This window comes from Oncorhynchus masou, chromosome 24, assembly GCF_036934945.1.
Source record: "Oncorhynchus masou masou isolate Uvic2021 chromosome 24, UVic_Omas_1.1, whole genome shotgun sequence".
NCBI lineage: Eukaryota > Metazoa > Chordata > Actinopteri > Salmoniformes > Salmonidae > Oncorhynchus > Oncorhynchus masou.
In genome coordinates this window covers 99,153,713-99,173,455 of record NC_088235.1, presented here as the reverse complement: position 1 = coordinate 99,173,455, position 19,743 = coordinate 99,153,713, and the positions used below count along the sequence as shown (strand labels likewise).

At 46.8% G+C, this 19,743-nt stretch overlaps 1 protein-coding gene across 2 annotated transcripts in view; it reads left to right on the top strand.

Moving 5' to 3' along the window:
- LOC135513115 (tensin-3-like) overlaps positions 1-19,743 on the top strand; it is a 114,590-nt gene that overhangs the window by 86,088 nt on the left and 8,759 nt on the right. For both annotated transcript variants that reach the window (XM_064935835.1, XM_064935834.1), the window contains 2 exons: positions 17,679-17,838; positions 17,937-18,469. In XM_064935835.1, the coding sequence (XP_064791907.1) occupies positions 17,679-17,838; positions 17,937-18,469 (693 nt within the window). The remainder of the gene's footprint in view (positions 1-17,678; positions 17,839-17,936; positions 18,470-19,743) is intronic.

The window sequence follows — 19,743 nt, the reverse complement described above, 5'->3', positions numbered from 1 at the left end:
CTCTCTCTCTCTCTCCAGAGCGATTACATGGGGGCTGGGGATTGGGGAAGGAGAGGGGAGTGTGTGTGCATGCGGGCTTTGACTGGGGCAGGAGTCTGGAATATTCGTATTTACTAGTCTTAATGTGGAGTTTATCATCCATATCCATTCAGTATTGGTGTGGAGTACTGGTGTGGAGTACTGGTGTGGAGTAATGGTGTGGAGTATTAGTATTGGTATTGGTGTGGACTATTGGTGGGAGTACTGGTGTGGAGTATTGGTGTGGACTATTGGTGTGGAGTACTGGTGTGGAGTAATGGTGTGGAGTATTGGTATTGGTATTGGTGTGGACTATTGGTGTGGACTATTGGTGTAGAGTATTGGTGTGGAGTACTGGTGTAGAGTACTGGTGTAGAGTACTGGTGTGGAGTACTGGTGTGGAGTACTGGTGTGGAGTACTGGTGTGGAGTATCGGTGTAGAGTATCGGTGTAGAGTATCGGTGTAGAGTATCGGTGTGGAGTAGCGGTGTGGAGTAGCGGTGTGGAGTAGCGGTGTGGAGTAGCGGTGTGGAGTAGCGGTGTGGAGTAGCGGTGTGGAGTAGCGGTGTGGAGTATTGGTGTAGAGTATTGGTGTAGAGTATCGGTGTAGAGTATTGGTGTAGAGTATCGGTGTAGAGTATCGGTGTAGAGTATCGGTGTAGAGTATCGGTGTAGAGTATCGGTGTAGAGTATCGGTGCAGAGTATCGGTGTAGAGTATCGGTGTAGAGTACTGGTGTAGAGTACTGGTGTAGAGTATCAAATCAAATGTATTTTTAAAGCCCTTTTTAAAGCCCTTTTTTATATCAGCAGATATCTGCTTATACAGAAACAAAGCCTAAAACAGCAAACAACAAGCAATGCAGATGTAGAAGCACGGTGGCTAGGAAAAACTGCCTAGAAAGGCCTCGGACAAGGAAGCATGTCTGGTGAACAGGTCAGGGTTCCATAGCCACAGGCAAAACAGCAGGAACAGGATCAGCAGTATGACCAGGTGGACTAGGGATGGGGAGTCATCAGGCCAGGTAGTCCTGAGGCATGGTCTTAGGGCGCAGGTCCTCCAGGAAAGGATGGGAGGGAAGGGAGAGAGAGATGGGAGAATTAGAGGGAGCATATTTAAATTCACACAGGACACCAGATAAGACAGGAGAATTTCACCAGATAGGACAGTCTGATCCTAGCCACCCAGCACATAGACTATTGCAGTATAGATACTGGAGGCTGAGACAGTGGGAGTCGGGGGACACTGTGGCCCTATCCGACAGGACCAACCAGGCAGGATATAACCCCACCCACTTTGCCACAGCACAACCCCCACACCCCTAGAGGGATATCAACAAACCACCAACTTACTACCCTGAGACAAGGCTGAGTATAGCCTATGAAGTATAGTATATCTGGGTATAGATCTCTTCCACCACATGAGCCCAAGGGTGTGCAAAACCGGACAGGAAGATCACCGTCAGTGAATCAACCCACTCAAGTCGAGTATAGCGAAAAAATCCTGGCATGACATGACACACCCCTCCTAGGGATGGCCAGGCAGTGCCGGCGGTTTGTCACTCCAGTTCCTCGCTCTTCACATTCACACCCCTGGGTCAGACTATACTCAATCATTGGACATACTGAAGAGATTAATCTTCAGTAAAGACTTAAAGGTTGAAACCGAGTCTGCGTCTCTCATATAGATAGCAGACAATTCCATAACAATTGAACTCTATAGGAGAAAGCCCTGCCTCCAACTTTGCTTAGAAGCCTAGGGACAATAAGGAGGCCTGCATCTTGTGACCGTAGCGTACGTGTAGGTACTGTATGTATGGAAGGACAAAATCTGAGAGATATGTAGGTAGGAGCAAGTCCATGTAATGATGTGTAGGTTTGCAGTAAGACCTTGAAATCAGCCCTAGCCTTAACAGGAAGCCAGAGGTTAGCACTTGAGTAATATGATCACATTTTTTTGGTTCTCGTCAAGAGTCTAACGGAAACTTGAGGAACATTGAAACTTACAAATGATTTGTCAGGACAAACCACCCACTGAGATTAACTGCTATCTTTCCGACAGATAAGATCTAAACCAGGCAAGAACTTGTCCGTGTAGACCAATTAGGGTTTCCAATCTCTCCAAAAGAATGTGGTGATCGATGATGTCAAAAGCGTCACGAAGGTCTAGGAGCCGAGGACAGATGCAGAGCCTTGGTCTGACGCCATTAAAAGGTCATTTACCACCTTCATGAGTGCAGTCTCAGGACTATGATGGGGTCTACAACCAGACTGGAGCGTTTTGTATATATTATTTGTCTTCAGGAAGGCAGTGAATGGGCAACAGCTATTTCAAACATTTTTTAGAGGAATGAGAGATTTGATATAAGCTGATATTATTTTTTTTACACATTTTCTGGGTCAAGGTTTGGCTTTTTCAGGAGAGGCTTTGTTACTACCACTTTTAGTGAGTTTGGTACACATCCGGAGGATAGGGAGCCATTTATTTTGTTCAACATAGGAGGGCCAAGCACAGGAAGTGTCTCTTTCAGTAGTTTAGTTGGAATATGGGCCAGTAGGAAGGTTTAGAGGACATTACTATTTTTGTGAATGTGTCGAGAGATACAGGATAAAAAAACATGATAGTCTCTATTGATCCCAGGTCCTGGCAGGTCTGTGCAGACCCAGGACAAGTGAGTTTTGGAGAAATACGCAGATTCAAAGAGGAGTCTGTAAATTGCTTCCTAATGATCGTGATCTTTTTGTCAAAGAAGTTCATAAATTCATCACTGCTGAAGTCAAAGCCATCTTCTTTTGGGAAATTGTGCTTTTTAGTTGGTTTTGCAACAGTATAAAAAATGAATGTTGGATTGTTTTTATTCTCTTCAATTAGCTTGGAAAAGTAGGCTGATCAAGCAGCAGTGAAGGCTCCTCGACATTGCACCATACTGTCTTTCCAAGCCAGTCAGAAGACTTCCAGTTTGGTGGCGCGCCATTACTGTTTCAATTTTCTTGAAGCTTGCATCAGTGCTCAGGTATTTTCTCTATACCAGGGAGATCATTTATTGTGACAAATGTTTTTTGTTTTTAGAGGTGCGACTGCATCTAGGGTTTTACGCAAGGTTAAATTTAGATCCTCGGTTAGGTGGTTAACTGATTTTTGTACTCAGATGTCCTTGGGTAGGTGGAGGGAGTCTGGAAGGGCATCTAGCAATCTTTGGGTTGTCTGAGAATATATAGTGCGGCTTACTTGGGGTCTGAGTAGATGATTTGTTTTGATTGCAAAGGTTATAAGATGATGGTCCAATAGTCCAGGATTATGAGGAAAAACATTTAGTTCCACAATATTTATTCCACGGGACAAAACTAGATCCAGGGTATGACTGTGGCAATGCGTAGGTCTGGAGACATGTTGGACAAAACCCACTGAGTTGATGATTGCTCCGAAGGCCTTTTGGAGTGGATCTGTGGACTTTTCCATGTGAAAATTGAAGTAATCAAAAACTACAAGCTCCGATAGAAATTCAGGGAACTCAGTGAGGAACACTGTATACTATTAAGTGATTGAGTTAGGCTGCATAGATTTCATTACTAGAAGCTCAAAATACAAAAACGCAGTCTTTTGTTTTGACGTCATAAATGTTAGTAACATCTGCACCTTTGCGGTACACTAGTCTATTAAGGAAGGGAGGCCTCATTTAACACAGTAAAGTCATTCGGCTTGAGCCATGTTTCAGTCAGGCCAATCAAATCAAGGTTATGGTCATTGACTATGACTGCCTTGGAAGTGAGGGATCTAACATTAAGTCGTCCTATTTTGAGATGTGAGATATCAACAATCTCTTTCAATAATGGCAGGAATGGAGGAGGTCTTTATTCCAATCAGATTGCTAAGACGAACACCGCCATTTATAGTTTAGGCCGACCTAAATCGAGGCACAGACACGATCACAATGGGGAAAGCTGAGCTGACTACACTGACTGTGCCAGTGTCAGTCTCTACTAAGCTGGCAGGCTGGCTAACAGTACAGCTGTAGAGTAGTGCTGCTGTAGAATGACATGGGAAAGGAGAGCCTAACTCACTACAGTAAACCATGAGAAGTACTGTAATAAGATAAATGATACATACTGTACTAGCAGGGATCATGATGTTAGATACACATTCCTCATAACGGTAACTCCTGACTGACGAGCAGCAAGCAGAGCTTGTGATGATAGAATAGGACAAGTAAAATAGGACAAGTCGAGTACCATATGTTAGTAGTAAAAAAGAGATCAGCTCTAACACAATCAGATTTTACGTAGCAGGACACACGGTCAGTATGTCTCCAGGCCTGTTTGTGTGTATGCCTGTGCGTGCACACGTGTGTGCGTGTGTATGTGTGTTTGGGCAGCAGATGGTGGGAGTAGTGACACTACCCTGACAGAGACGCTATAGAACCCTGAGCTCAACACCCTCCACCGCCTTAAAAGGACTCGAGCGACCCCTGACCTTCAGGAAGGCCTTTTGATTGGAGGAAACAGATTGTAGGAGACAATGCAGAGTGGTCAGTGAGAGAGAAGAAGGGGAAGAGAGAGAAGGGGAGGGGGCCTATTCCTCTCCTCCCTCCCTCGCTGCCTCCTAGAGAATTCGGACTCAAGCAGTGTCACAACAAGTCTGTAGCTAACAGGGAACTATTTTCCAACGGGGAGTGGAGGAATGGAACATGGTTAGTCTCTGTTTTGTTCTGTTCCAGATCCTAAATGACTTCATTCAGCCTGCTGCCAACCACAGGAGTTCAAACAGAGCTCACACTGCTGCCTCACGATAGAGCAACTAGACAGAGAGAGGAGCGAAAGAGGGAAGAGAGAGAGAGTAAGAGTGGAGAAAGGGGCAGTGAGAGAGTGATAGAGTGGGGGGAGAGAAAATACAGTTCTCTCATTTAGAAGAGTCTCTCATTTGTGCCGGGAGTGAGGCAGACAGTCTTCAGCTCCACATGGACAAGACCAGCTGAGCCACAGGATACAAAGGAAGGTGATTCAGGAGAAAAAAAGATAAGTCAAGTTTAGAGTTTTATAGAGAGAGAGGAGAGGAGCGAGGGAGAGAGAGGAGAGAGGGAGAGAGAGGAGAGGAGAGGAGCGAGGGAGAGAGAGGAGAGGAGCGAGGGAGAGAGAGGAGAGGAGCGAGGGAGAGAGAGGAGAGGAGCAAGGGAGAGAGAGGAGAGGAGCGAGGGAGAGAGAGGAGAGGAGCGAGGGAGAGAGAGAGAGGAGAGGAGCGAGGGAGAGAGAGAGAGAGAGGGAGCGAGGGAGAGGAGAGGAGCGAGGGAGAGAGAGGAGAGGAGCGAGGGAGAGAGAGGAGAGGAGCGAGGGAGAGAGAGGAGAGGAGCGAGGGAGAGAGAGGAGAGGAGCGAGGGAGAGTGCGAGAGACAACGAGAGAAGATCTGTTTAGCACACAGACAGAGGGAGCTGTGGAAGTGGCAGTGTACAGCTCTGTTTTTCTCCAGACAGACACAGTGGGATAGTCCTCTGAAAGTCTCTTCATCATGACAACTTCTCTTGGTAGGTACTGTACTGTTACTGGATACATAACTAATGTGTGTTTGTCAGTTTTTCTCTGCGTGTGTGTGTGTGTGTGTGTGTGTGTGTGTGTGTGTGTGTGTGTGTGTGTGTGTGTGTGTGTGTGTGTGGGAGAAAGAGAGAGAGATAAAGAGAGAGAGATGTTTCTGCTTGGTTGGAATGAAGACCCAAAAAACAGCGCTGTGATTGAAACCCACTAGATGGCCTGCATCCCCGTCTCAGTTGCATTGTCTCTGTTGCAGTCTGACTCTTTTTTATTCCCTCTTTCATTCGCTCTTTCTCTATCTTCATGTTTTCTTTCTGATTTCCACTTTTCTCTTGCTTTCTTGCCAATTCTCACTTCTTTTTAAAATTTTACCCCTTTTTTTCCCCAATTTCGTGGTATCCAATTGTTTAATAAGTAAGTATAAATCAGTAGCTACTATCTTGTCTCATCGCTACAACTCCCATACGGGCTCGGGAGAGACAAAGGTTGAAAGTCCTTCGTCCTCCGATACACAACCCAACCAAGCCGCACTGCTTCTTAACACAGCGCGCATCCAACCCGGAAGCCAGCCGCACCAATGTGTCGGAGGAAACACTGTGCACCTGGCAACCTTGGTTAGCGCGCACTGCGCCCGGCCCGCCACAGGAGTCGCTGGTGCGCGATGAGACAAGGACATCCCTACCGGCCAAGCCCTTCCCTAACCCAAACGACGCTAGGCCAATTGCGCCTCGCCTCACGGACCTCCCGGTCGCGGCCGGTTACGACAGAGCCTGGGCGCGAACCCAGAGTCTCTGGTGGTACAGCTGGCGCTGCAGTACAGCGCCCTTTCTCTTTTTGCCTGTCTCTTTTTGCCTGTCTCTTTTTGGATGTCTCTTTTTGGATGTCTCTTTTTGCCTGTCTCTTTTTGCCTGTCTCTTTTTGGATGTCTCTTTTTGCCTGTCTCTTTTTGCCTGTCTCTTTTTGCCTGTCTCTTTTTGCCTGTCTCTTTTTGCCTGTCTCTTTTTGCCTGTCTCTTTTTGGATGTCTCTTTTTGCCTGTCTCTTTTTGGATGTCTCTTTTTGGATGTCTCTTTTTGCCTGTCTCTTTTTGGATGTCTCTTTTTGCCTGTCTCTTTTTGGATGTCTCTTTTTGCATGTCTCTTTTTGCCTGTCTCTTTTTGGATGTCTCTGTGTCTCTTTTTGCCTGTCTCTTTTTGCCTGTCTCTTTTTGCCTGTCTCTTTTTGCATGTCTCTTTTTGGATGTCTCTTTTTGGATGTCTCTTTTTGCATGTCTCTTTTTGCCTGTCTCTTTTTGGATGTCTCTTTTTGCCTGTCTCTTTTTACCTGTCTCTTTTTACCTGTCTCTTTTTACCTGTCTCTTTTTGCCTGTCTCTTTTTGCCTGTCTCTTTTTGGATGTCTCTTTTTGACTGTCTCTTTTTGGATGTCTCTTTTTGCCTGTCTCTTTTTGCCTGTCTCTTTTTACCTGTCTCTTTATGCAAAAAGAGACATGCAAAAAGAGACATGCAAGTCTCTTTTTGCCTGTCTCTTTTTGGATGTCTCTTTTTGCATGTCTCTTTTTGCCTGTCTCTTTTCCAGTCTTTTGGTATCTTTAGTTGGACTGTCTTCTGCTTTATCTTTTTAAGTCTTTCTTTTTCCGTCATTCCTTCTCTGTGTTTATTTAGTGTTTAGTGTTATTATCTTTCTCGGAGACCTCTGGTATTTACACATGTCTGGAATTGTCTTGTGTGGTAGTCTCTCTCTCTCCCCATCTTTCCCTCTCTATCTCCCTCTCTCTTCTATCTCCGTCTTCCCCTCTCTTTCTCTTTCTGGTTCTCTCTCTCTCTCCCTCTCTCTTCTATCCCCATCTTCTCTATTTCTCTTTTTGGTTCTCTCTCTTTCTTCTATCCCCATCCTCACCTCTTTCTTTCTGTATTTCTTTCTGTCTTTCTTTCTGTCTTTCTTTCTGTCTGTCTGTCTGTCTGTCTGTCTGTCTGTCTGTCTGTCTGTCTGTCTGTCTGTCTGTCTGTCTGTCTGTCTGTCTGTCTGTCTCTCCCCATCTTTCCCTTTCTCTATCTCTCTCTCTTCTATCCCCAACTTTCCCTCTCTCTTTCTCTTTCTGGTTCTCTCTCTCGCCCCATCTTCCCCTATCTCTTTCTCTTTCTCTTTCTGGTTCTCTCTCTCCCTCTCTCTTCTATCCCCATCTTCTCTATTTCTCTTTCTGGTTCACTCTCTTTCTTCTATCCCCATCCTCACTTTCTGTCTGTCTGTCTGTCTGTCTGTCTGTCTGTCTGTCTGTCTGTCTGTCTGTCTGTCTGTCCCATCTTTCCCTTTCTCTATCTCTCTCTCTTCTATCCCCGTCTTCCCCTCCCTCTTTCTCTTTCTGGTTCTCTCTCTCTCCCCATCTTTTCCTCTCTATCTCTCTCTCTTCTATCCCAGTCTTCCCCTCCCTCTTTCTCTTTCTGGTTCTCTCTCTCTCTCTCCCTCTCCCCATCTTTCTCTCTCCCTCTCCTCTGTCCCCAACTTCCCCTCTCTCTTTCTCTTTCTGGTTCTCTCTCTCTCACCCCTATCCCAATCTTCTCCTCTCTCTTTCTCTGTCTGTCTGTCTGTCTGTCTGTCTGTCTGTCTGTCTGTCTGTCTGTCTGTCTGTCTGTCTGTCTGTCTGTCTGTCTGTGTGTGTCTCTCTCTCTCTCCCTCCCCTCCCCTATCCCCATCTCTCTCTCTCTCTCTCTCTCTCTCTCTCTCTCTCTCCATCCCTCACTCTTTCTCTTTCTGGTTCTCTCTCTATCTCTCTCTCCTATCCCCATCTTCCCCTCTCTCTTTCTCTTTCTGGTTCTTTCTCTATCTTTCTCTCAATTCAGTTCAAAGTTAACATTACACTCACAAATGTTTCAAAGGAATAAAAGCATTTCAAATGTTATACTATCAGCCATGTACAGTGTTTTCCCCATGTGCAGATACTGTAGTTGCAATATGAATGGCAAGGGATATCAGCTGCTGTGGTGACACACTGTAGTATTTCACCGAACAGGTATGGGAGTTCATCAATATTTGCTTTGTTTCCAAATTCTTTATGGGTCTGTGGGAAATATGCGTCTTTGATATGGTTGTATAATTGGCAGGAGGTTAGGAAGTGCAGCTCAGTTTCCACCTCATTTTGTGGTTTTCTCTCGAGAGCAGGGTCTGCTTAAAGAGGCATCGCTTGATAGCAAGGCTATGCTCACTCACTCACTCACTCACTCACTCACTCACTCACTCACTCACTCACTCACTCACTCACTCAGTTTCTCTCTCTCTCTCTCTCTCTCTCTCTCTCTCTCTCTCCCTCTGTTTCTCTGTTGCGCCGTCTCTTCCCTCTCTCTCCTCTCTGTTTGAAAGGATCAAACTCTTTGTTGTTGAGTTTTATTCTGAAGTGTTCTTAGTTGTGCCCGTAGTTGTTTTTCCTCACGCCATCTTTTATTTTTCATCATGGAAACCACAAGACGAAGTGTTCCTCTGTTCCACAGTGGTAGGACATGACCTCATCCTGTAATATACTCAGGGAGAGGTTTAGTTGGCCAACATCAAGGAGTCACTACTGAATCTACCAGGGCCACAGATAGTCTGTTTGTCTACCTGTCTGTCTGTATGCCTGCATGTTTGTGTCTATCTACCGGTCTATCAGTCTGTCTACCTGTCTGTCTACCTGTCTCACTACCTGTCTGTCTGCCTGTCTGTCTACCTGCCTGCCTGTGCCTGTCTGTGTGTGTGAAAACTCCACTTATGCGTCTGTCTGTGTGCGTGAAAACTCCACTGATGCCCTGTCTGTCTGTCTGCATGAAAACTCCACTATTGCTCTGTCTGTCTGTCTGTCTTGTCTGAAAACTCCACTGATGCCCTGTCTGGCTGTCTGCGTGAAAACTCCACAGATGCCCTGTCTGTCTGTCTGAAAACTCCACAGATGCCCTGTCTGTCTGTCTGAAAACTCCACAGATGCCCTGTCTGTCTGTCTGAAAACTCCACTGATGCCCTGTCTGTCTGTCTGAAAACTCCACTGATGCCCTGTCTGTCTGTCTGAAAACTCCACTGATGCCCTGTCTGTCTGTCTGAAAACTCCACTGATGCCCTGTCTGTCTGTCTGAAAACTCCACAGATGCCCTGTCTGTCTGTCTGTCTGAAAACTCCACTGATGCCCTGTCTGTCTCTATGTGACTTTCTGCAGCATAAAGAAGTTCTAAAGATAACCTGTAGATTCTTCACTGAGACCTGAGACCTAGCAGCTCCTTCACAAACAACCTCAGTGAGAAGGCACTGTCCTTCTATCCCCAATACACACTACATTGTCCCTGAAGAACCACAGAGGTTGTTAGAAGTTGTCCTTATTTCCTGGCTTTCCTCTCGGTCCCTAGAGAAGTCAGACAGACAGGAAATACAGTTGGACTCTGTGAGACGGGTCACTGATCACAACATCCTGTCCTCCTGTTTGCGTTAGTGTTATTGTCCACTCCACTCTTCAGTCTGCCCATAACTCTCTCTGGTCTATTCCACTCCAGTGGGTATAGCTGTCAGGCCAAACACAACAGACAGGGGGATGGGGAAAGCTGATTTAAAGCGACCCGCCTGCTAGTTTTTCTTTGGTGCAGGCGATTGCTCTAGACAGCCTCTGAGAGGAACGGAGCAAAGGATGTTATTCACTATTCCGTTTTGATTAATAACATCCAGGTAGGATGAGAATAATGAGAGCTTTGTGTGTGTCTGTTTATGTGTGTGTCTGTTTATGTGTGCGTCTGTTTGTGTGCATTATATGTGCAGGAATGTGTGTGGGTGGTGTCAGAACTGTAACAGAATGTGCTGAAGCAGTACATCAGCCCACCATGGCTGATGACTATAGATCCTATGTAGTAAGGTAGCTAGAGGGAAAATGCATCGCCCGAACTTGGACTTAAACACGGGACCCTGCGATTAAAAGTCTGAGTCTCTACTGACTGGAGCTATCCAGGCTCTGCAATGCTGTGTCTCCTCTCCACATATCTGAATCATCCCTCTTTGCTCGCACTCTCTCTCTCTGTCTCTCTCTCTCTGTCTCTCCCTCTCTTTCTCTCTCTCTCTGTCTCTCTCTCTCTCTGTCTCCCCCTCTCTTTCTGTCTCTCTCTTTCTCTGTCTCTCTCTCTCTCTGTCTCCCCCTCTCTTTCTGTCTCTCTCTTTCTCTGTCTCTTTCTGGCTCTCTCTCTCTATCTCTCTCGCTCATACTATCTCTCTCTGTCTCACTCTTTCTCTCTCTCTCACTCTCTCTCACTCGCTCTCTTTCTCTCCTTCCCTCGTTCCTTCATTCTGTCAGGCTGGTCTGTGATCACAGTGAACAGCTGTCAGACTGGGCCTCTCAGTGTGTGGTGTGTGTATGGAGGACAGTGAACAGCAGTCAGACTGGGCCTCTCAGTGTGTGGTGTGTGTATGGAGGACAGTGAATAGCAGTCAGACTGGGCCTCTCAGTGTGTGGTGTGTGTATGGAGGACAGTGAACAGCTGTCAGACTGGGCCTCTCAGTGTGTGGTGTGTGTATGGAGGACAGTGAACAGCAGTCAGACTGGGCCTCTCAGTGTGTGGTGTGTGTATGGAGGACAGTGAACAGCAGTCAGACTGGGCCTCTCAGTGTGTGGTGTGTGTATGGAGGACAGTGAACAGCAGTCAGACTGGGCAGTGTGTGGTGTGTGTACAGTGGGCAGACTGGGCCTCTCAGTGTGTGGTGTGTGTATGGAGGACAGTGAACAGCAGTCAGACAGTGAACAGTGAACAGCAGTCAGACTGGGCCTCTCAGTGTGTGTGTGTATGGAGGACAGTGAACAGCTGTCAGACTGGGCCTCTCAGTGACAGTGTGGTGTGTGTGGTGTGTGTATGGAGGACAGTGAACAGCTGTCAGACTGGGCCTCTCAGTGTGTGGTGTGTGTATGGAGGACAGTGAACAGCAGTCAGACTGGGCCTCTCAGTGTGTGGTGTGTGTATGGAGGACAGTGAACAGCAGTCAGACTGGGCCTCTCAGTGTGTGGTGTGTGTATGGATGGAGGACAGTGAACAGCAGTCAGACTGGGCCTCTCAGTGTGTGGTGTGTGTATGGAGGACAGTGAACAGCTGTCAGACTGGGCCTCTCAGTGTGTGGTGTGTGTGAACAGCAGTCATGGAGGACAGTGAACAGCAGTCAGACTGGGCCTGGGCCTCTCAGTGTGTGGTGTGTGTATGGAGGACAGTGAACAGCAGTCAGACTGGGCCTCTCAGTGTGTGGTGTGTGTATGGAGGACAGTGAACAGCAGTCAGACTGGGCAGACTGGGCTCAGTGTGTGGTGTGTGTATGGAGGACAGTGAACAGCTGTCAGACTGCCTCTCAGTGTGTGGTGTGTGTATGGAGGACAGTGAACAGCAGTGACTGGCCTCTCAGTGTGTGGTGTGTGTGTGTATGGAGGACAGTGAACAGCAGTCAGACTGGGCCTCTCAGTGTGTGGTGTGTGTATGGAGGACAGTGAGGTCAGACTGGGCCTCTCAGTGAACAGCAGCAGTCAGACTGGGCCTCTCAGTGTGTGGTGTGTGTATGGAGGACAGTGAACAGCAGTCAGACTGGGCCTCTCAGTGTGTGGTGTGTGTATGGAGGACAGTGAACAGCAGTCAGACTGGGCCTCTCAGTGTGTGGTGTGTGTATGGAGGACAGTGAACAGCTGTCAGACTGGGCCTCTCAGTGTGTGGTGTGTGTATGGAGGACAGTGAACAGCTGTCAGACTGGGCCTCTCAGTGTGTGGTGTGTGTATGGAGGACAGTGAACAGCTGTCAGACTGGGCCTCTCAGTGTGTGGTGTGTGTATGGAGGACAGTACACAGTTGTCAGACTGGGCCTCTCAGTGTGTGGTGTGTGTATGGAGGACAGTGAACAGCTGTCAGACTGGGCCTCTCAGTGTGTGGTGTGTGTATGGAGGACAGTGAACAGCAGTCAGACTGGGCCTCTCAGTGTGTGGTGTGTGTATGGAGGACAGTGAACAGCAGTCAGACTGGGCCTCTCAGTGTGTGGTGTGTGTATGGAGGACAGTGAACAGCAGTCAGACTGGGCCTCTCAGTGTGTGGTGTGTGTATGGAGGACAGTGAACAGCAGTCAGACTGGGCCTCTCAGTGTGTGGTGTGTGTATGGAGGACAGTGAACGAGAGCACTGTCTGCGTAGTGTGAGTGTATGTTTGAGAGGGAGACAGGGAGAGCAAGAGAAAGAGGGAGAGAAAGTTGTGTGTGTCTGCTTGCCTGAATGTGTTTTTGACTCATGCCCATGGTTCGTTGCCATCTGGAAGTGCTTATACATGGTTCTGTCCTGACTGAAACTGAGGAGATTTTATCCTCTGGTGTCAGACTCTGTATAGGCCGGGCAGCAGAGAGAGAGGAACAGCTAGACAGGGGAGAGAGTACATGAAAACAGTAACGGTAGAGAAAATTCTAACGGTCAGACTAAACTTAGTCCTGAACTAACAAACTCTTTCAAGGGAGAATCTCTACTGAACATGTTTTTTTAGTAAAAAAACAGGCTTCGTCTGGTCTGGAAGACCACCCCTAAGAGTTAAGAGGAGAGGTCTGTGTGTGTGTTTTTCATTTCCTTGTCTAGTTCTCTGTGTGACGATTTTCATTACGCTGCTCTTGGAGTAGGTACAGTTGAAGTCGGAGTTTACATACACCTCAGCCAAATACATTTAAACTCAGTTTTTCACAATTTCTGACATTTACTCCTAGTAAAAATTCCCTGTCTTAGGTCAGTTAGGATCACCACTTTATTTATGAATTGGAAATGACGGAATAATAGTATAGAGAATTTTTTTATTTCAGCTATTATTTCTTTCATCACATTCCCAGTGGGTTAGAAGTTTACATACACTCAATTTGTATTTGGTAGCATTGCCTTTAAATTGTTTAACTTGGGTCAAACGTTTTGGGTAGCCTTCCACAAGCTTCCCACAATCAGTTGGGTGAATTTTGGCCCATTCCTCCTGGTTTGTAGGCCTCCTTACTCACACAGGCTTTTTCAGTTCTGCCCACAAATTTTCTATGGGATTGAGGTTAGGGCTTTGTGATGGCCACTCCAATAACTTGACTTTGTTGTCCATAAGCCATTTTGCCACAACTTTGGAAGTATGCTTGGGGTCATTGTCCATTTGGAAAACCCATTTGTGACCAAGCTTTAACATCCTGACTGATGTCTTGAGATGTTGCTTCAATCTATCCACATCATTTTCCATCCTCAAGATGCCAACTATTTTGTGAAGTGCACCAGACCCTCCTGCAGCAAAGCACCCCACAACATGATGCTGCTACCCCCGTGCTTCAAGGTTGTGATGGTGTTCTTCGGCTTGCAAGCCTCCCCTTTTCCATCCTAACATAATGATGGTCATTATGGCCAAACAGTTCTATTTTTGTCTCATCAGACCAGAGGACATTTCTCCAAAAAGTACGATCTTTGTCCCCATGTGCATTTGCAAACCGTAGTCTGGCTTTTTTATGGCTGTTTTGGGGCAGTGGCTTCTTCCTTGCTGAGCGGCCTTTCAGGTTGTTGATATAGGACTCGTTTTACTGTGGATATAGATACTTTTGTATTTTTGCTGTTGTTCTGGGATTGATTTGCACTTTTCGCACCAAAGTACGTTCATCTCTAGGAGACAGAACGTGTCTCCTTCTGAGCAGTATGACTGCTGCATGGTCCCATGGTGTTTATACTTGCGTACTATTGTTTGTACAGATGAACGTGGTACCTTCAAGCATTTGGAAATTGCTCCCAAGGATGAACCAGACTTGTGTAGGTCTACATTTTTGTCTGATTTCTTTTGATTTTCCCATGATGTCAAGCAAAGATTAACTGAGTTTAAAGGTAGGCCTTGAAGTACATCCACAGGTACACCTCCAATTGACTCAAATGATGTCAGAAGCTTCTAAAACCATGACTTCATTATCTGGAATATTCCAAGCTGTTTAAAGACAGTCAATTTAGTGTATGTAAACTTCTGACCCACTGGAATTGTGATAAAGTGAATCATAAGTGAAATAATCTGTCTGTAAACAATTGTTGGAAAAATGACTTGTGTCATGCACAAAGTAGATGACCTAAATGACTTGTGTCATGCACGAAGTAGAGGTCCTAAATGACTTGTGTCATGCACAAAGTAGAGGTCCTAAATGACTTGTGTCATGCACAAAGTAGAGGTCCTAAATGACTTGTGTCATGCACAAAGTAGAGGTCCTAAATGACTTGTGTCATGCACAAAGTAGAGGTCCTAAATTACTTGTGTCATGCACAAAGTAGAGGTCCTAAATTACTTGTGTCATGCACAAAGTAGATGACCTAAATTACTTGTGTCATGCACAAAGTAGATGACCTAAATTACTTGTGTCATGCACAAAGTAGATGACCTAAATTACTTGTGTCATGCACAAAGTAGATGACCTAAATTACTTGTGTCATGCACAAAGTAGATGACCTAAATTACTTGTGTCATGCACAAAGTAGATGACCTAAATTACTTGTGTCATGCACAAAGTAGAGGTCCTAAATGACTTGTGTCATGCACAAAGTAGAGGTCCTAAATGACTTGTGTCATGCACAAAGTAGAGGTCCTAAATGACTTGTGTCATGCTCAAAGTAGCCAACTTGCCATAACTAACCGACTTGCCAAAACTAGTTTGTTAACAAGAAATTTGTGGAGTGGTTGAAAAACGAGTTTTAATGACTCCAACCTAATTGTATGTAACTTCCGACTTCAACTGTAGCTATGGATGTTGTGTTGCTTAGATACAGAGGTAGGGTCACTGGTGTGAGAAAATATTATCATTTTGGACTGTACTTAATTCAATCCAAATTCCTCAGCCTCCAGTCAATGGAGAAGAGAGAGGGGAAGAGAGAGAGAGAGAGAGAGAGAGAGAGAGAGAGCAAAAAGGTGGGGAAAGTGGGGGAGAGAGTGGAAGAGGATGAGAGAGACAGAGTGGAAGAGGATGAGAGAGAGACAGAGTGGAAGAGGATGAGAGAGAGACAGATGGAAGAGGATGAGAGAGAGACAGAATGGAAGAGGAAGAGAGAGACAGAATGGAAGAGGATGAGAGAGAGACAGATGGAAGAGGATGAGAGAGAGACAGAATGGAAGAGGATGAGAGAGAGACAGAATGGAAGAGGATGAGAGAGAGACAGAATGGAAGAGGATGAGAGAGAGACAGAATGGAAGAGGATGAGAGAGAGACAGAATGGAAGAGGATGAGAGAGAGACAGAATGAAAGAGGATGAGAGAGAGACAGAATGGAAGAGGATGAGAGAGAGACAGAATGGAAGAGGATGAGAGAGAGACAGAATGGAAGAGGATGAGAGAGAGACAGAATGGAAGAGGATGAGAGAGAGACAGAATGGAAGAGGATGAGAGAGAGACAGATGGAAGAGGATGAGAGAGAGACAGAATGGAAGAGGATGAGAGAGAGACAGAGTGTAAGAGGATGAGAGAGAGACAGAATGGAAGAGGATGAGAGAGAGACAGATGGATGAGAGAGAGACAGAATGGAAGAGGATGAAAGAGAGACAGATGGAAGAGGATGAGAGAGAGACAGAATGGAAGAGGATGAGAGAGAGACAGATGGAAGAGGATGAGAGAGAGACAGAATGGAAGAAGATGAGAGAGAGACAGAATGGAAGAGGATGAGAGAGAGACAGATGGAAGAGGATGAGAGAGAGACAGAATGAAAGAGGATGAGAGAGAGACAGAATGGAAGAGGATGAGAGAGAGACAGAATGGAAGAGGATGAGAGAGAGACAGAATGGAAGAGGATGAGAGAGAGACAGAATGGAAGAGGATGAGAGAGAGACAGAATGGAAGAGGATGAGAGAGAGACAGAATGGAAGAGGATGAGAGAGAGACAGAATGAAAGAGGATGAGAGGGTGACAGAATGAAAGAGGATGAGAGGGTGACAGAATGGAAGAGGATGAGAGGGTGAGAGTGGGGCTGCAGTGGATACAAGAAGGTCTTTATGATGTCTGAAACTTTTCTCCATTACTCTCTCTTTCGCTGTCTCTCTCTCTCAGCTTGTTTTCATGTTTGGGGGTGACATGAATTGTTTAAAAGGCAAGACTTTGACTAGTATATGAGAGACCTACAGACAGGGGAAGCAGGTAGCATAGTGGTTAGGAAGGTGAGCCAGAAGCCAAAGGGTTGCCAGTTTGAATCCCGGGCCTGAGGGGAAAAATACGTTGGGAAGTGAGCCAGCAACCAGGGGGTTGCTGGTATCAAGTCCTTGATGCCAATGCCTGCTGTTTGCCCTTAATCAAGGCACATAACCCCCACAACAACAGCTCCCTGGAAGCCCAGTGTGGCAGCCCCCCTGCACCTCTCCAAAACATGTGTGTGTATGTATGGTATGTATGCGTGCGTGTGCGTGTGTGCGCACGTGTGTGTGTGTGTGTGTGCGCGTGCGTGCGTGCGTATGTATGTGTGCGTGTCTGTGTGTGTGTGTTTTGGTTGGATTAAAAGTGGAAGTCATGGGGTGATGCACAATTGGCCTAGCGTCGTCCGGGTTAGGGGAGGGCTTGGCCGGTAGGGATGTCCTTGTCTCATCGCGCACCAGCGACTCCTGTGGCGGGCCGGGCGCAGTGCATGCTGACCAAGGTTGCCAGGTGCACAGTGTTTCCTCCGACACATTGGTGCGGCTGGCTTCCGGGTTGGATGCGCACTGTGTTAAGAAGCAGTGCGGCTTGGTTGGGTTGTGTGTTGGAGGGCGCATGGCTTTCGACCTTCGTCTCTACCGAGCCCGTACGGGAGTTGTAGCGATGAGACAAGATAGTAATTACTAATTATTATTACTTAATTGGATACCACGAATTTGGGGAGAAAATGGGGTAAAATTGTAATTATTATTATCTTTTAAAGCGGAAGTCAAATTTTGGTTGGACTTTGTGTATAATTAACCAATAAAGTGATCTTAATGTTTGTAGCCTTAGTTTTCTTCTACACATACGGCTGCAGTATAGAGAAGGAACAAAGAGCAGTGTGTAGGAAAAGGACAATTCTAAAGTACGAGAAGAATTGGAACCAAACTTGTTCAGAAATCCTGCTGTTACATACTGTCAAAGCACTTACCTGGAATGTTAAAAATGAAGCAACGCCACCGTCTTAAAGGGATATATTGTTCTTTTCCCGACAGATTCCCAGAGTTTCCTGGACAGTAGTATGAACCAGACTCCAGTGTCGTCGGAAGGACAGCAGTTCCGCTCTGAAATGTCTGTCACTACCGCCTCCTGTCAGAGAATGTTCGGATCCATGCGCTCTGTATCGTCAGGCAGCTCCTTCCCACACACAGACAGGTACTGCTGGCAATCGCACTCTAACATGTGTGTGTGTGTACTATACTGTAGCTACATCTGTGTTTGTATCTGACCCTGCCCTCCTCTCTCCTCCTCAGCCAAACTCCACCTCCAGTGTGGCTGGACAGGACTCCTACGTCCCTGTCTTCCCCGTCCCCTTCCCCCTCTCTGTCACCCCTCAGCCTCCCCAATGCCCACAGCTCTCCCTGGGAGGCCCCGAGGGGCCTGGAGGGGTCCGTGGACCTGAGCCGTGATGAGAGGAGCAAGGGGTACCAGAGCCAGGGGGATTTAGCCTCTCTGCTGCTGGGGAATGGAGGTCTGGGACTGGAGCACAGCCTGTTGAAGGCAGTGGAGGGGCTGGGGGGCCTTGATTTAGGCCTGAACCTGGGTCTGGACCTGGGGCTTGGAGAGGGCAGACTGGGCGGACGACCACCCCTGCTGCCTGAGAAGAGGGTACCGGGGATAGGCTTGGGTGGGTCGACGTCCCCCTCGTTCAGTGGGTTCTCCAGCCCCCACAGTGGTAGTAGCCTCAGCATCCCCTTCCCCTCAGCTATGACCCCTGACCCTCTCATGACCTCTGACCATCTCAAAGGACTCAGTGCTGGTGGTGTAGCCCCCTCGCCTGGATCAGGTACACACACACACACACGCACACACACGCACACACGCACACACGCACACACGCACACACGCACACACACACACACACACACACACACACACACACACACACACACACACACACACACACACACACACACACACACACACACACACACACACACACATACATACATTCCCTCTGCTGGCCCCCAAGTTGTGTTATAAACATACACAGTATAGACATGTATACAGCACCAGTCAAAAGTTTAGACATTCTCTCAACCAGTTTCATGAGGAATGCTTTTCCTACAGTCTTGAAGGAGTTCCCACATATGCTGAGAACTTGTTGGCTGCTTCTCCTTCACTCTGCGTCCATCTCATCCCAAACCATCTCAATTGGGTTGAGGTCAGGTGATTGAGGAGGCCAGGCCATCTGATGCAACACTCCATCACTCTCCTTCTTGGTCAAATAGCCCTTACACAACATGGAGGTGTGTTTTGGGTCAATGTCCTGTTGAAAAACAATTGATAGTCCCACTAAGCGTATCGCTGCAGAATGCTGTGGTAGCCATGCTGGTTAAGTGTACCTTGAATTCTAAATAAGTCACAGACAGTGTCACTAACAAAGCCCCCCACACCATCATACCACCTCCTCCATGCTTCACAGTGGGAACCACACATGTGGAGATCATCCATTCACCTGCTCTGCATCTCACAAAGACACTGCAGTTGGAACCCAAAATTTCAAATTTAGACTCATCAGACCAAAGGACAGATTTCCGCCGGTCTAATGTCCATTGCTCATGTTTCTTGGCCCAAGCAAGTCTCTTCTTATCATTGGTGTCCTTTAGTAGTGGTTTCTTTACAGCAATGTGACCATAAAGGCCTGATTCACGCAGTCTCCTCTGAACAGTTGATGTTGAGATGTGTCTGTTACTTGAACTCTGGGAAGCATTTATTTGGGCTGCTCCTTCACTCTGCGTCCATCTCATCCCAAACCATCTCAATTGGGTTGAGGTCGGGTGATTGAGGAGGCCAGGCCATCTGATGCAACACTCCATCACTCTCCTTCTTGGTCAAATAGCCCTTACACAACATGGAGGTGTGTTTTGGGTCAATGTCCTGTTGAAAAACAATTGATAGTCCCACTAAGCGTATCGCTGCAGAATGCTGTGGTAGCCATGCTGGTTAAGTGTACCTTGAATTCTAAATAAGTCACAGACAGTGTCACTAACAAAGCCCCCCACACCATCATACCACCTCCTCCATGCTTCACAGTGGGAACCACACATGTGGAGATCA